The following is a 15061-nucleotide window of genomic DNA, read 5'->3' as shown; positions in this document are numbered from 1 at the left end:
TGGCTGGTCGTGCTGCTGACCCAGTTTCAACTGTTCTGCCTGCGGCAATGGAACACTGACCTGTTCACCAGACATGCTACCTTGTCCCGGAACTGCTGTTTTCGTCACTCGCGCTCTCGCTCTCTCTCACATCTCACATCTCTCTCTCTCTCTCTCACATCTCTGAATGCTCGGCTATGAAAAGCCAACTGACATTTACTCCTAAGGTGCTGATCTGTCTTCCAACATGGCTGCCAGGAGGCATTGTATGTCACCTGGCAATTCTCTATTAACTAATTTACTGCCTATTGATGTCACCAGCCAGGCCAAAATTCCATCCCACTAAAACAGGTTGAGATTTCAGGAGGTCTTTTCAAACACCTCTTACACTAAACGGGCATTACCATTTTCTTCACAATTTCACAGTATTATTCCAACATCATAGTGTGGAAAGATATATATAAAACACTGCAAAATCACGTTTTTGACTGCACTGGGCTTTTAACTGAGTTACTGGAGGGTATAACATAAACAAGGACGTGAAAACGTAGAACAATTATCTGACGGACAGAAGAGTGAACATGCACACAAATGAAGCAATTATTTTTTAAATAAGTTTATTGATACATTTTAGATTGCAACTCAATTCATAAATACAAACTGTATACAGAAAGTATAATAAATGTAAGATAGTTAACTGACACGTATTCGTGTCAGTTAACACGTATTCGCATTACGTATTCGCATTGTTACAATTCTGTCTATATCCATTTGTTTTGCATAGAATGTGCGAGGATCTTCATTTACATTCGCAAAAATGTGTTTTAATCGTAATTGAATCTTCTCAAAGAGGACTAAATAAATGTATGTGAACTAAATGAATACCTCATACTCGAGCGAGGATGACACAGCTATCACTCCTGAAAACGTTATATCAGATCTGTATCTTAAAATATGAAATAAGCATCCTCTTTTGATTGAATAGAGGACAGGTAACCAAAGTCTCGTTTAAAATGACAAGTTGCAGACTATTTTCAGACACATGAGAGAATGGCCCCTAATGTCAAACCCAAAGCAAGGTACGAAGTGAATTTATTTTGATTGTGAGTGTAATTTTGTCCTCATGCCCTCATCAACATTTTGTGCTCCTTTCACATGTAATGCTGTTCAAAATCGCCTCAAGACGTGACGTAACACATCTTTGTTAAGCTAAGAACTAAAACAAATTAAATTACACAAGAATGCACTTACACTCAGCTCAGAAAAATTATTCAACTAAATATCTCAGAAACATGCAAAATATGTTATTCAATCAATTAGTGTTTACAGCCATTTTAATGAATTAAAGATTCATAAAACATAATTTTGCAAATTAGAATATAATAAATTTTTTTATTTTTTTTTATTTTACCTTTATTTAACCAGGCAAGTCAGTTAAGAACAAATTCTTATTTTCAATGACGGCCTAGGAACAGTGGGTTAACTGCCTGTTCAGGGGCAGAACGACAGATTTGTACCTTGTCAGCTCGAGGGTTTGAACTCACAACCTTCCGGTTACTAGTCCAACGCTCTAACCACTAGGCTACCCTGCCGCCCCAGATATGGCATTCAATGTCCTGATTTTAGCTCATTAGATCTCGTTCAATTGGAGAGGTGTGAGAGACAACACATAGCTAACGTTTAGAACACCCAAAACATTTGTAAAATGGTAGCTCTGATATATATCATTCTGTGTCTTGAGCCACTGGCGGTTAGCCTATTGAACATATATAATTATATCCCCATCATAACAGAGAAACTGTGTATGTTTGAAGACGTCTGTCACTCTCAGTCTATAAGAGTACCACTGCCAGACAGACACTAGGAACGTTTCAATTTCCAGGTTTATTCAGCAATGTCGCAAAAAAAGTAGAAATTGAGATGATGGAAATGGCAGATATAGGATACGTTTTCTAAAGATTGACACATTTTTATCTGTTCGACAGGGGTGTATTTTCCTTTGTCTAACTTTCTTTATTGTAAAAACTGTGATGGAAACTGTATTTTTTGAATAAATTATGATTTACAGGACAAGGATTGTCCTGACTTCCAAGAATGCCTGAATTACTTTGCCTTGCTTTTCTGGTTGGCTGGCAAGTATCAGCATCCAATTATTTCAGATCTACAGGAGTGCAAGTTTCCCCATGGCACGGACCGTGATACGTTGACACATGATAATTTTTCATTCGAATATGGCAAATATTAGTCAATTATTGCATTCTATCCATGCTGGCTTTTGCGGGCAACCTGAGAAATAAAACAAATAGGTGGAAGGGCATACAGGCTGTCGCCAATTTCTTAATGCGCAATTTTCCTAAATGGGTAATGGAAACAACTTTTTTTTTAAGAAAGTTAAATAGAAATGCCAAAAATCACTGGACCAGTTAAAGGAAACATACTGTAGCTATTGTCAAATGATGGACCCTTATGAGACTTTTGAGTTTGCTTTTCTGCTATAGTTGCAGGGAAATTATCTCACAAAACATGTAAAGGGTCTTAGATAATCCTTCTCAAGCTAAGTGTGAACTGTGTTGATCAAGCACTTTTGGAAAATCTGATTCTAAAGTCCCCCATCCCCCATCCTTTGTCTTCTTTCAGTAGGCCAGAAGACAGACTTGAACGAAGGCAATGATTAACAGTGTCTCTCATTAGAATAATTCTACAGGAAGTCCTCCACAATAGTGGTTATTCGTTTGTGTACCCAGAAGCACTGTCATTGATCGGTATATATTTTAGAGCAGTGTTTCCCAACTCCAGTCCTCAAGTACCCCCAACAGCACACATTTTTGTTGTAACCCTGGACATGGACACCTGATTCAACTTGTCAACTAGTCATCAAGCCCTCAATGAGTTGAATCAGGTGAGTTTGTTGGGGTACTCGAGGATTGGGGTTTGGAAACGCTGTTTTATAATTACAAACAGAGACAATCTAATAACTGGAGTCAGAATGACATGTATGTGCAGTGGACAGGAGAGTAGTAGAGGACTAGGGCCGCTTTTAATGATTTGCAATCCTGTTATTGGGGTTGTGGCAGAGGCAACCAGTGACCGGGCACTTAGCAAATACTTGCTAATGAGGCTCACGGCAGCCATTTGCCCTGTTCCTAAACAATCAAAACACACATCAAACACTTTGGACAGTCTGTCTCTATAATGAGGAGGAAAAGGGGAGTTAAACTTAATTTGAGTGGTGTTGATACAGTCCTCTGATCTAGTCAATTAGCACTGGACACACTCAGGTTTGTACACTTTGTGTGTGTCTGTGTCATAACTTTTCTATGGTGCAGAACACTGAAATGTAAGAATGCTGTAGTTTGGGTCAACTGATCTGCTTTTCAGACAACAATAACTGTATAAAACAGACCAAATTCAATATGCCTGGGGAAATGCTTCAGTCATCTTGACATTTAGTTTATTATATTCTATCAGCAATACTCAGTGGCATTTTACAGTGTGTGCGTCTGAAATCTAAATTAATAAAAGGCTTTTATGTGGAGAAAAAATAACATTTTACAGAGCCAATACAAAACGTAACATCTCTTGAATATACAGTAGCACAACATTGACAGAGCTGTAAAAACCCAGCTGTAAAAACCCTCCTGAAGACTGTATTGCTTTCCTCAGCAGGGATGCTGCACTTATAACGAGTGGTCTAAGCTGAGGCAAACAGCCCCATTGAAATGGAGTAAAGGAAGAGGACGTCGATGCAAGGCAAAGTGGACTTGAGTACATCCATTTTCTCTCTAATAAACTTGAACACAGACACTGTTCACTTCAGATTGCTTCAGGAGGATTGCAGTGTATGGGAGCTAAGGACAAGTACTCAATGAGTACTGTACAAGATGACTACGTATCAAGTCATAGTAGTGGCCCCTCCACTTTTTGGTTTGTGTGTCGGTTACTCTGAGCATCATTGAACAAGTAGAGCCAAATACACAGTCGAGAAAAGGCAAAAAAAAGCTTTTAGTAGAACAAATTCCACACAACACACGAGGAATGCAAAGACCTCATCCCCAACTGCCAAACAAAATGGGCTAGGATTCATATTTACTATTGAGCTCAGCATGTGAGAAGTTCACACAAAGAAGAGGACCAAAATAACGAAAAAGCAATATCACTTCTCCCAAAAGGCAAACATTGTACACTATACATGCGTACCTGTAGAATATCAAGATGTTTACTTATTCAATCTTTTTTTTTTTTTTACAAAAACACATGATATAAAAGCTTGAATTTGCAAAAGAGCATATTCTCCATTTATCGAGGATATGTCCTTGACACACACAGATGTGATTGTGTATTTACAAATAAACTATATAAAAAAAACATGTGTTTGACAATAATATTTGGGCCAACATATTGGTAAAGGGATTAAACCACTGAAAAAATATGAGAAAAGGAGAGGGTGAAAGAGGGTGTGGGTGCATGCAGTTGGGTGAGTCAGATATCTTTGCATTCCCACCCTCTACACACAAAGCGGATTTAACCGAAAGGAAAAATCAAATGTACTCATTAACAAAATAAAGTCTGTGTGATGTGCTTCTCCTTGCCACAAGTGCATTGATATAAGGCACAGGCACAATTTCCCCTCTTTGAACAGAGTGGGTCACAATGGTTCAGTCCCAGTACGAGGAAATGGTAGGGTGATCACCTATGAAGACCATCACATCTCCATCAAATCAAATCAAAGTTTATTCGTCGCATACACAGATTTGCAGATATGCTCTCTATGGTATTTATGGTATATATACAGTATATACTCTGGTATATATTGAGATATACTCAATGTTTACCATAATGTTCCCTTAGCTGTGTGGGTTAAAAATCTGTGCTGCTGTTGTTCTCTTCATGATTCTATAAAGTCGACATTTACGTGAATTGACATGATATGCAAGTGTTACCAAGCTTGACACATTGACAATCAAAATCATTCACAAAAGAAAATACTATTGGCACACACTTCATGTTTCAAAACAAGAGACAATATTTGTTAGAACTGCTAACAAACTGGAAAAATTTAATCATAGAACAAAATAGCAATGAGCCTTCTATCACCACGTGTGGTAGATGACTTCAAGCAAAAAGTGTAAAATGGCAGGATATTGCAGGGTTTCTAAATGTGGGTGATCACCCTAGTGATTCTGGTACTGAAATTGTCTTCAGGACAGCGAACAGAACATTGTCACTCTGAGTGTCTCTTTGTAAATCGCAGGAGAATCCCTCTCAGTTTCTGCCAGAGGGTTGTTAGGAGGGACAGAACACTTTGTGTGTGTGTGAGTGTCTCTGTGTATGTGTCTCTCTCTCTGTGTGTGTGTGTGTGTGTGTGTGTGTGTGTGTGTGTGTGTGTGTGTGTGTGTTTGATAACAATGTGTGTTGGTATGATCTGTATGTGTAAGTGTATGTGTGTTTCAATGTGTGTGTGTGTTTCAGTATACATGTATGTGTGTGTATGTTTCAGTGCTTGTGTGTGTGCATGTGTGTGTGTGTGTGTGTGTGTGTGTGTGTGTGTGTGTGTGTGTGTGTGTGTGTGTGTGTGTGTGTGTGTGTGTGTGTGTGTGTGTGTGTTCTAGAGGCAGACGTTGTTGCTGATCTGACAGGTGGAGCCTTTCCCGGCCTGTGAGAGGAAGAGTTTTCCATTGGGACAGACGCACACCTCATAGACAGTTTGTCTGGAGGTGGTCCCCGATGGAGAGGCCTTGCCCTCCGGCAGACGCAGCAGCCTGATCCTCCGTGCGTCCAGATTGATCTGACCAAGAGGAGACAAGGGAAGATAAAGGCAGAGGGTATTTTATTTACTTACAGTGCCTTGCGAAAGTATTCGGCCCCCTTGAACTTTGCGACCTTTTGCCACATTTCAGGCTTCAAACATAAAGATATAAAACTGTATTTTTTTGTGAAGAATCAACAACAAGTGGGACACAATCATGAAGTGGAACGACATTTATTGGATATTTCAAACTTTTTTAACAAATCAAAAACTGAAAAATTGGGCGTGCAAAATTATTCAGCCCCCTTAAGTTAATACTTTGTAGCGCCACCTTTTGCTGCGATTACAGCTGTAAGTCGCTTGGGGTATGTCTCTATCAGTTTTGCACATCGAGAGACTGACATTTTTTCCCATTCCTCCTTGCAAAACAGCTCGAGCTCAGTGAGGTTGGATGGAGAGCATTTGTGAACAGCAGTTTTCAGTTCTTTCCACAGATTCTCGATTGGATTCAGGTCTGGACTTTGACTTGGCCTTTCTAACACCTGGATATGTTTATTTTTGAACCATTCCATTGTAGATTTTGCTTTATGTTTTGGATCATTGTCTTGTTGGAAGACAAATCTCCGTCCCAGTCTCAGGTCTTTTGCAGACTCCATCAGGTTTTCTTCCAGAATGGTCCTGTATTTGGCTCCATCCATCTTCCCATCAATTTTAACCATCTTCCCTGTCCCTGCTGAAGAAAAGCAGGCCCAAACCATGATGCTGCCACCACCATGTTTGACAGTGGGGATGGTGTGTTCAGCTGTGTTGCTTTTACGCCAAACATAACGTTTTGCATTGTTACCAAAAAGTTCAATTTTGGTTTCATCTGACCAAAGCACCTTCTTCCACATGTTTGGTGTGTCTCCCAGGTGGCTTGTGGCAAACTTTAAACGACATTTTTATGGATATCTTTAAGAAATGGCTTTCTTCTTGCCACTCTTCCATAAAGGCCAGATTTGTGCAATATACGACTGATTGTTGTCCTATGGACAGAGTCTCCCACCTCAGCTGTAGATCTCTGCAGTTCATCCAGAGTGATCATGGGCCTCTTGGCTGCATCTCTGATCAGTCTTCTCCTTGTATGAGCTGAAAGTTTAGAGGGACGGCCAGGTCTTGGTAGATTTGCAGTGGTCTGATACTCCTTCCATTTCAATATTATCGCTTGCACAGTGCTCCTTGGGATGTTTAAAGCTTGGGAAATCTTTTTGTATCCAAATCCGGCTTTAAACTTCTTCACAACAGTATCTCGGACCTGCCTGGTGTGTTGCTTGTTCTTCATGATGCTCTCTGCGCTTTTAACGGACCTCTGAGACTATCACAGTGCAGGTGCATTTATACTGAGACTTGATTACACACAGGTGGATTGTATTTATCATCATTAGTCATTTAGGTCAACATTGGATCATTCAGAGATCCTCACTGAACTTCTGGAGAGAGTTTGCTGCACTGAAAGTAAAGGGGCTGAATAATTTTGCACGCCCAATTTTTCAGTTTTTGATTTGTTAAAAAAGTTTGAAATATCCAATAAATGTCGTTCCACTTCATGATTGTGTCCCACTTGTTGTTGATTCTTCACAAAAAAATACAGTTTTATATCTTTATGTTTGAAGCCTGAAATGTGGCAAAAGTTCGCAAAGTTCAAGGGGGCCGAATACTTTCGCAAGGCACTGTACAGTATGTGTAGGTGAGTAGGTTGCTGAGTTAGTGAGAAAGAGTAGAGAGAGAGAGAGAGCGTGAGAGAGAGAACTGTGTGTGTGACTCCACCCATGTATTTGTTCAAAAATCACCAAGTATAGCCTCCTCTACCTAACAACAAGACAATTATAATGAGCTTGAGATGATAGATCACTCAAAGCACTGTTGACAATATACTGTAGATCTGTTTGGTTTGCATGATCTGTTCATTGTAGAAAACAAAACACAACTCTACATTTTGCTAAAGGCATCTCTGCCATGCTTCTGGGCTGAAGAAAAGTGGCTATCGGCTAACAAAGCCATTACAGGCAATAACCTCTTAACGGTCACACACCTAACTCATCTCTGAGCGCTCCTTCATGATTTAAGATGAACAAATCTATACCCAGGCGTTTAAGCTACACTCTTAGCACCTTTTCTTCTATCTCAAACCTAAAAGGGTTCTTTGGCTGTCCCATAGGAGAACCCTTTGAAGAACCATTTTTGGTTCCACATAGAACCCTTTTGGTTAAAGGTAGAACCCTTATGGGTTCCATGTATAACCCTTTCCACAGAGGGTTCTACATGGAACCCAAAAGGGTTCTACCTGGAACCAAAAAGGTTATCCTATGGGGACAGCCGGAAAAACCTTTTGGAACCCTTTTTCCTAAGACTGTACCTATCAATTCCAGCAATAACTTCTAACTTTAATTTGACATTACCATTTGAAATGGTATTTCTTCTCTTTCACCCAACTTTACCATCCACCCAGTCTAAATCCCATCTCTCTAACCCCCCTCGCCCTCCCGGGACTGGGCTTGTATATTTGCCCGACCGGGAGTGGAACTGCTCCATACATAAAAAGGTAAAAGGAGTCATTATCAGGCGCCTGGGGGAAGCATTCCCATCAAATGACCTGGAACACTTAAGCAGGGAGTCTCAGCTGACTTCTCCACACATCTGCTATTGAGCAAATCTCTGCAGTGAGAGAAAGGTTGGGGGATGGGCAGGTCTCTAATAGGCAAACCTCACCACTAATTGTGGTTGGAAGTGTCAAGGGGCTCCTAGAGAGCGAGAGCTGTCTGTGAGGTGTCTGTCCACACATCAGGCAGGTGACACATGGACAGTTGGAAGGCTTCTCAAATGGAGTGTGAGTGCAGACACCTCACAGACAGATCACAGACAAAGCACTAAAATGTCTGATATAAGTCACATCAAGTCCATAAAATGGAGAGGGGCCTCTGTTTATGTGTTATATCATCATTAAACTTCGGAACAAGGGCAATAATACGACAAATTAAGTTTTACCCTCATTCACATTTTCCTCACATCATAACATTGACAGACAGATATACAGATGTAGAGTATACACATTGTGAGAACTCTTAATGCAGCTTTACTTCCTTCCTGACCTCCTTCCTTCATGACATCAGTGATGAACTGATCTGATATAACTTGAAAATGAAAGCTATCGAGTGAAATCCTTTAGATCAATGACTACTTTAAGGGAGGAGGATGGAAAGATGAAAAGATAAAAGTTGGGAAAATGGGTCCCCTACCTCTCCGTCTTTGGACTCCAGGCGTAGGTCACTTCTACACGTGGCCTGGATGTCCCCTGCCTCTGCTAGGATCTGGATTCCTTTAGGGGCCTCCATGTACAGCGACCGCGTGGGAGACTCCAGCCTGGAAGAGAGAGAAGAGACAATTCCAACAATGACAATATATAGTAAAGAATATCCAAGATAGAGCCTGGGAGAAAACAGAAAAAGTATGCCCCTTGGTAGCTACGACTGCTGTTACTGAAACACATGACACACAAACAGAAAAACAAACATCAAGTGAAAGTGTCAGGTGTATTCACTACATCATGACTTTTGCTAATCGTTTTTCTTCATACAATAACATGTGTCTGTTGTTCATAGTATAATGGGCTTCCATTGTCTCAGGATTTCATATCAGAGTATAACTTTTGGGGAGTGTTGTTATTCCTCAGTCAGTGAATGGAGATATGAACCAGAGCCTGGAACGAAGATATGGAGACAGTAAACAGTAATCTAGGATAAGAGGTTGTGGCTGCAGGTGAAGTTTTTCTCTGGCCCCTGCCAGCCTCAGCCGCTGCCCAACAAGGAAATGAAGTATCGATCACATGGCCAAACAAACAACTAGCAGCATTTATATTCCAATAAGTAGCTGTCATCTTTATTCATATCAAACGGGTTTGGTTGACCTTACTTAAACATTTAAATAATGAAGGGGAGAGAGATGAATGCTAGATGAAGGATCATGAATTATATCAAATGTCCCTTACATATTGCTGTGATATTACTATATTCTAGTAGTGTATTATTATGTTATATACTGTATCATATTATTATATTTTTTTATTATATTTTATCAACTGGGTGGTTCGTGCCCTGAATGCTGTTTGGCTGACAGCCATGGTATACCACGTGCATGACAAAACATTTTATTTTTATTGCTCTAATTATGTTGGTAACCAGTTTATAATAGCAATAAGGCACCTCGGGAGTCTGTGATATATGGCCAATATACCACAGCTAAAGCCTGTATCCAGGCACTCCGCGATGTGTCGTGCCTAAGACCAGTCCAAAGCTGTGGTATTTTGGCCTTATTGCTTAAATATATCATATTATAATATTCTAGGCTATTACTGCCATCTGACTTGTTAACATTGGAAAAAAGAGGACAGAAAAGACAACAAAGTGGCCTGGGTTATTATTATAAGAACATAATGGCCACCGAATGCTGTGCAATGACACTGGGAAATCAATAAACGCTTATAAGATTCAGGCAGTTGGAAATAATGTGGGCAGGATGTCAAAACAGGCTACACATCTAGCGACTGAGACACAACCCTAAATTACACCTCAGGTGTTAAATGAGAGGCCATGTAACTGTTATCACACTGCAATCTCTGCAATGTTCAGCCATTGAGAGAAAAAAATTCCATTTTTATACCTAGTGCTAATATGCTTCTTTTGACAATTTACTTATGGAATCAATGTGTCTTAAAGTAAACTAATAAATATATGTATATTTTAAATATATCAATTAACTTGCATACAGGGAGGGACCAGGAAGTCCTGTCAGCATGGATGGAAAAGAGACACATTTTAATATCATGTCTAGACACGTCTGAAAAGACGGGCACAATCAGAATGTGGACAAGATCAGGACAAAGGACGCATGTTAGAACCAGGTATAAATGGGTCTTAAGTTGTACACTGAGATGAAGATGAATGAAGAGTGTGTGAACAGATATGTTGAGGATATTTAACATTGAGGAGATGTGTTTAACATCTAGGAGATGTTCACCATCTAAGAATGTAATTGGAAATATCAAACATTTTCCCCTTGAATCAAAGCACAGATGATTGGTGGAGGGATGTGTGGTTATTTTCATCACTAGACTCTTCCATTTTTTGTCTCTCCCCTGCACAATCCTATTCAAGGATTTCATTAATGGACAAAGTGTTCCTTCATCAAATGCCCATATAAGCCTGGCTGTCACATTGCTAGTGAATGAGTGAAGGTTATGTACCAACACTCATATTAATCCTGTAGTTGTGTTCCAAATGACCATTTACCTAGCACAAGCATGTTAGTTACTGTAACATACAGTGCATTTGGAAAATATTCAGACTCCTTGACTTTTTCCACATTTTGTTACGTTACAGACTTATTCTAAAAGTTATGGGGAAAAAATCCTCATCAATCTACACACAATACCCCATAATGACAAAGAGAAAACAGGTTTTAGAATTTTTGTTAAAAATTTTAAAATATATATGTACATAGACCACTGCAAAAATATCAGTTTCTCTGGTTTTACTATTTATAGGTATGTTTTTGAGTAAAATTACAAATGTTGTTTTATTCTATAAAACTAATGACAACACTTCTCCCAAATTCCAAATAAAAATATTGCCATTTAGAGCATTTATTTGCAGAAAATGGCAACTGGTCAAAATAACTTAAAGGATGCAGTGTTGTCAGACCTAGAATAATGCAAAAAAAAAAAGTTCATATTGAGAAATCGGGGAGAAAGGCCTTGGTCAGTCAGGTGACCATGAACCCAATGGTCACTCTGACAGAGCTCCAGAGTTACTCTGTGGAGATGGGAGAACCTCCCAGAAGGACAACCATCTCCGCAGCACTCCACCAATCAAGCCTTTATGGTAGAGTGGCCAGACGGAAGCCACTCCTCAGTAAAAGGTACATGACAGCCCGCTTGGAGTTTGCCAAAAGGCACTTAAAGGACTCTCAGACCATGAGAAACAAGATTCTCTGGTCTGATGAAACCAAGATTGAACTCTTTGGCCTGAAGGCCAAGGGTCACGTCTGGAGGAAACCTGGCACCATCCCTACGGTGAAGCATGGTGGTGGCAGCATCATGCTGTGTGGATGTATTTCAGCGGCAGGGACTGAGAGACTAGTCAGGATCAAGGGAAAGATGAACGGAGATCCTTGAAAAGCTGCTCCAGAGAACTCGGGACCTCAGACTGGGGTGAATATTTACCTTCCAACAAGACAACGATCCTAAGCACACAGCCTGGACAATGCAGGAGTGGCTTTCGGGACAAGTCTCTGAATGTCCTTAACTGGCTCAGCCAGAGCCTGGACTTGAACTCAATCAAACATCTCTGGAGAGACCTGAAGAATATATGTGGAGCGAGGTTTCCCATCCAACCTGACAGAGCTTGAGAGGATAGCTTGTAGCATCATACCCAAGAAGACTAGAGGCTGTAATCACTGTCAAAGGTGTTTCAACAAAGTACTGAGTAAAGGATAGCTTGTAGCATCATACCCAAGAAGACTCAAGGCTGTAATCACTGCCAAAGGTGTTTCAACAAAGTACTGAGTAAAGGGAATATAAATTTGCAAACATTTCTATGTTTTTGCTCTAAGTGTGTCTGCTAAAACTTAGATCAACAGAATAACGCTGTGATGGTACATCATGTCCTTTGAAAGAGGATCAACACAACATGACACTACTTTGTTTGGAGTTTGACGTCAGTGTAGGAGGATGAGAAACATCGTCAGACTATCTCTACTAAAGGAGAAAACATTTCATGTTGGGTTTAGTTGCCATGTTGTGATCGGAAAATAGTCGAAACAAAAATAACTATACCATCATTGGTTAGATTCAGAAAAAAAGGAATTTCAAAAAGCATTTATTGTTATGAAAATCAAAGCAACCACTCCCATGCATTAATCTTATAGCCCAAAGTGCTCTTCCTCTTTGAAAAGCCTATGATTGTGAGCCTCAGCCTGGCTGTCTATCTGTATTCAGGGTCGGGGTGTGCTGTGTGCCTCAGATGCTTCTGGAGGGAAAATAAAACAGATTACAAGACACAACGTTACAGCAACAGCATCCTTGGCATTGTCTCAGGATCACAGAGAGTCAACTAATCAGACGCTTGACCAAGAAATGAAGGTTGTGTTGGGAATAATAGAAGAGGCTGAGGTAGACGTGATGTGCATCTCCTGGTGCACTGTTCAATTATGTATCTATATAAACATACATGTTTTGAAAAACGATCTGTTTTTGCCATTGCCCTCACTGGCTTTCATGCGATTTAAATGTGGGCTTGTCCGAGGTGTCAGACTCGGTGATGTAATGAACATGATGGAAGACAGAGAGCTGGTTTCAAGCGCAGGGCGCTGCAGGTGTTTATTTGTAAAGGACCACAGGAGGATGAATGTAGCTGGGTCCAAAAAGGCAACAGTACAGGCAGGGAAAAGGCTAGTAACGTTGTCCAGGAGATCAGGCAATAGGTTGATAACAGGAAATCTGATAGGCTAAAGTACAGGCAGGGAATAGGCAAAAGCCACCGTTAGTGAGGCAGGCAAAAACTATTGTACACAGGAAGATTGCATTACACTAAACACAGTGCTCCGAATAGAAATGTATCAGAAAACAAGCAATACCTTACAATGATGGGGTGCAAAGAACTGAAGTAAATAGTATGTGATAATGACATACAGTTGTGTGAACAGGTGATCAGAATTCAGGTGATTGGGATCTGGAGAGTAAGCTGCGTTCAGGGGATCTATGTGTTTGAGAGTGTGAGCTGGAAAGGGGGCTGGAAAGTGAGCTGCGTTCAGGGGATCTACGTGTTTGAGAATGTGAGCTGAAAAGGGGGCTGGAAAGTGAGCTGCGTTCATGGGATCTACGTGTTTGAGAGTGTGAGTTGGATGCAGACGTTACAGGCGACAGTTGCTGTCCATTTGAGTACTGTGGTTGGTTCCCTAAAACTCTGGGGAGGGTTTAGCGAAGGATCAATTACTCTGATAAATATATACTTTAAAAAGGTGGTTTGTCTGACAGGTCTGGGGCTTATTGTAGTGTGGTTGACCCCATTGGGTCAGCACTCCCAACTACAGTCACAGCATTTGTTTTAATGATTACAAATTACCTCCAAAACTCTGCTCAAAGGTAAAACAGTTATAGCGGTCAAACAATAAATCTGGATAAATGGCGGCTCCGTTTTCAAAGAAAGACATTTATGGCTTAATGTCACATTACTTTCTGAGAGCACATTCCATGTTCAAGGAGTTATTGTGGTGCTTTTTTGTTCTCAGGCTAGGCGTCATATTGTTTTGTTTGTATCTGTGTAGAGAACGGGTCAGGACATCTGTCAAATAGTCCTGACCTCCTTTCTGCTGCCATAAGTGAGAAATGCATTCAATAGAAGGACATGTCCTATGGATGACACATTAACATCAACCATAGAGATATGATGATGGTTATTGGTCAAATTCTATAACATTTGCAGGGATTGGGAGAATATGACACTCAAAATAGAACATGGTGGGATCCTGAATTCTTACCTGCCAAGGATTCCAACACATTACGTAAAGATGAGATTTTTACTCATGCTCCACTGTGCTCACCCCTCTTTCTAATGTAATTGGATAGTTTCGGCCATATCTCATTTTCAATTGGCCATTTGTCATAAAATAATGCATAAATAGAAGAAAAAGCCCTAGCCTACAACCAACAATTACACTGGGAATTGTATGCAGGAGATTCGGAGCATCATTCAAAGTGATCTGTCCTTTTCTGACAGAACGTTTTTAAATGATCATTTCAAAAGCGCCATAAATGATGGATGAGTCATCACACAAAGTCATATCTCTGGAAGCAATATTATACATTTGTCATGGAATACTCTCTGCTTGTCTCTCTGTCTCTCTCTCCACTCTTTCTCCAATTAACAACCCAAATAGCACTGTAACATAATCCAAATGCAATCTATATGTATCTACACCAAATGAATTTACACAAGATATAGTAGGAATCATATGTACATCAGTAAATATATTAGAGTGAGCTATGTCAAGAACCGGGTATATAAATAAATATTTGAGGTGATGTCAGGGAGTGGGAGAGAACTGTGTGTTTATAGTGTGTTCCTTTTGATTGATGGGTGTCAGAATGTTCGCTGTACATGGTGGCAGGGCTGATAACCAGTGTCACCTGTCAGCGAGGGTAAGCCCACTGTTGCCTTCTCTCCTCTCACTCTGACAGGGCCAGGGGGAGGGAGAGAAGTTCTGTGTCTGTGGCTTTACTAAGTTATTTTAGGGGGTAAGGTG

At 40.3% G+C, this 15061-nt stretch overlaps 1 protein-coding gene across 3 annotated transcripts in view; it reads right to left on the bottom strand.

Annotated features, from left to right (window-relative positions):
• Positions 1–3403: 3403 nt before the first annotated feature.
• LOC110537515 (delta-sarcoglycan) overlaps positions 3404–15061 on the bottom strand; it is a 345704-nt gene continuing 334046 nt past the window's right edge. For all 3 annotated transcript variants that reach the window (XM_021623618.3, XM_090192384.1, XM_021623616.3), the window contains exons 7-8: positions 9001–9124; positions 3404–5764 (exon numbers count right to left, since the gene is read on the bottom strand). In XM_021623618.3, coding sequence (XP_021479293.1) covers positions 5585–5764; positions 9001–9124 — 304 coding nt within the window. In that variant the 3' untranslated portion in view covers positions 3404–5584. The remainder of the gene's footprint in view (positions 5765–9000; positions 9125–15061) is intronic.

This window comes from Oncorhynchus mykiss, chromosome 12 (genome assembly GCF_057628025.1).
Source record: "Oncorhynchus mykiss isolate SJ-2025 chromosome 12, ASM5762802v1, whole genome shotgun sequence".
NCBI classification, from domain to species: Eukaryota; Metazoa; Chordata; class Actinopteri; order Salmoniformes; family Salmonidae; genus Oncorhynchus; species Oncorhynchus mykiss.
Note: the sequence above shows the minus strand (reverse complement) of the source record. Positions and strands in the feature narration are given on the sequence as shown.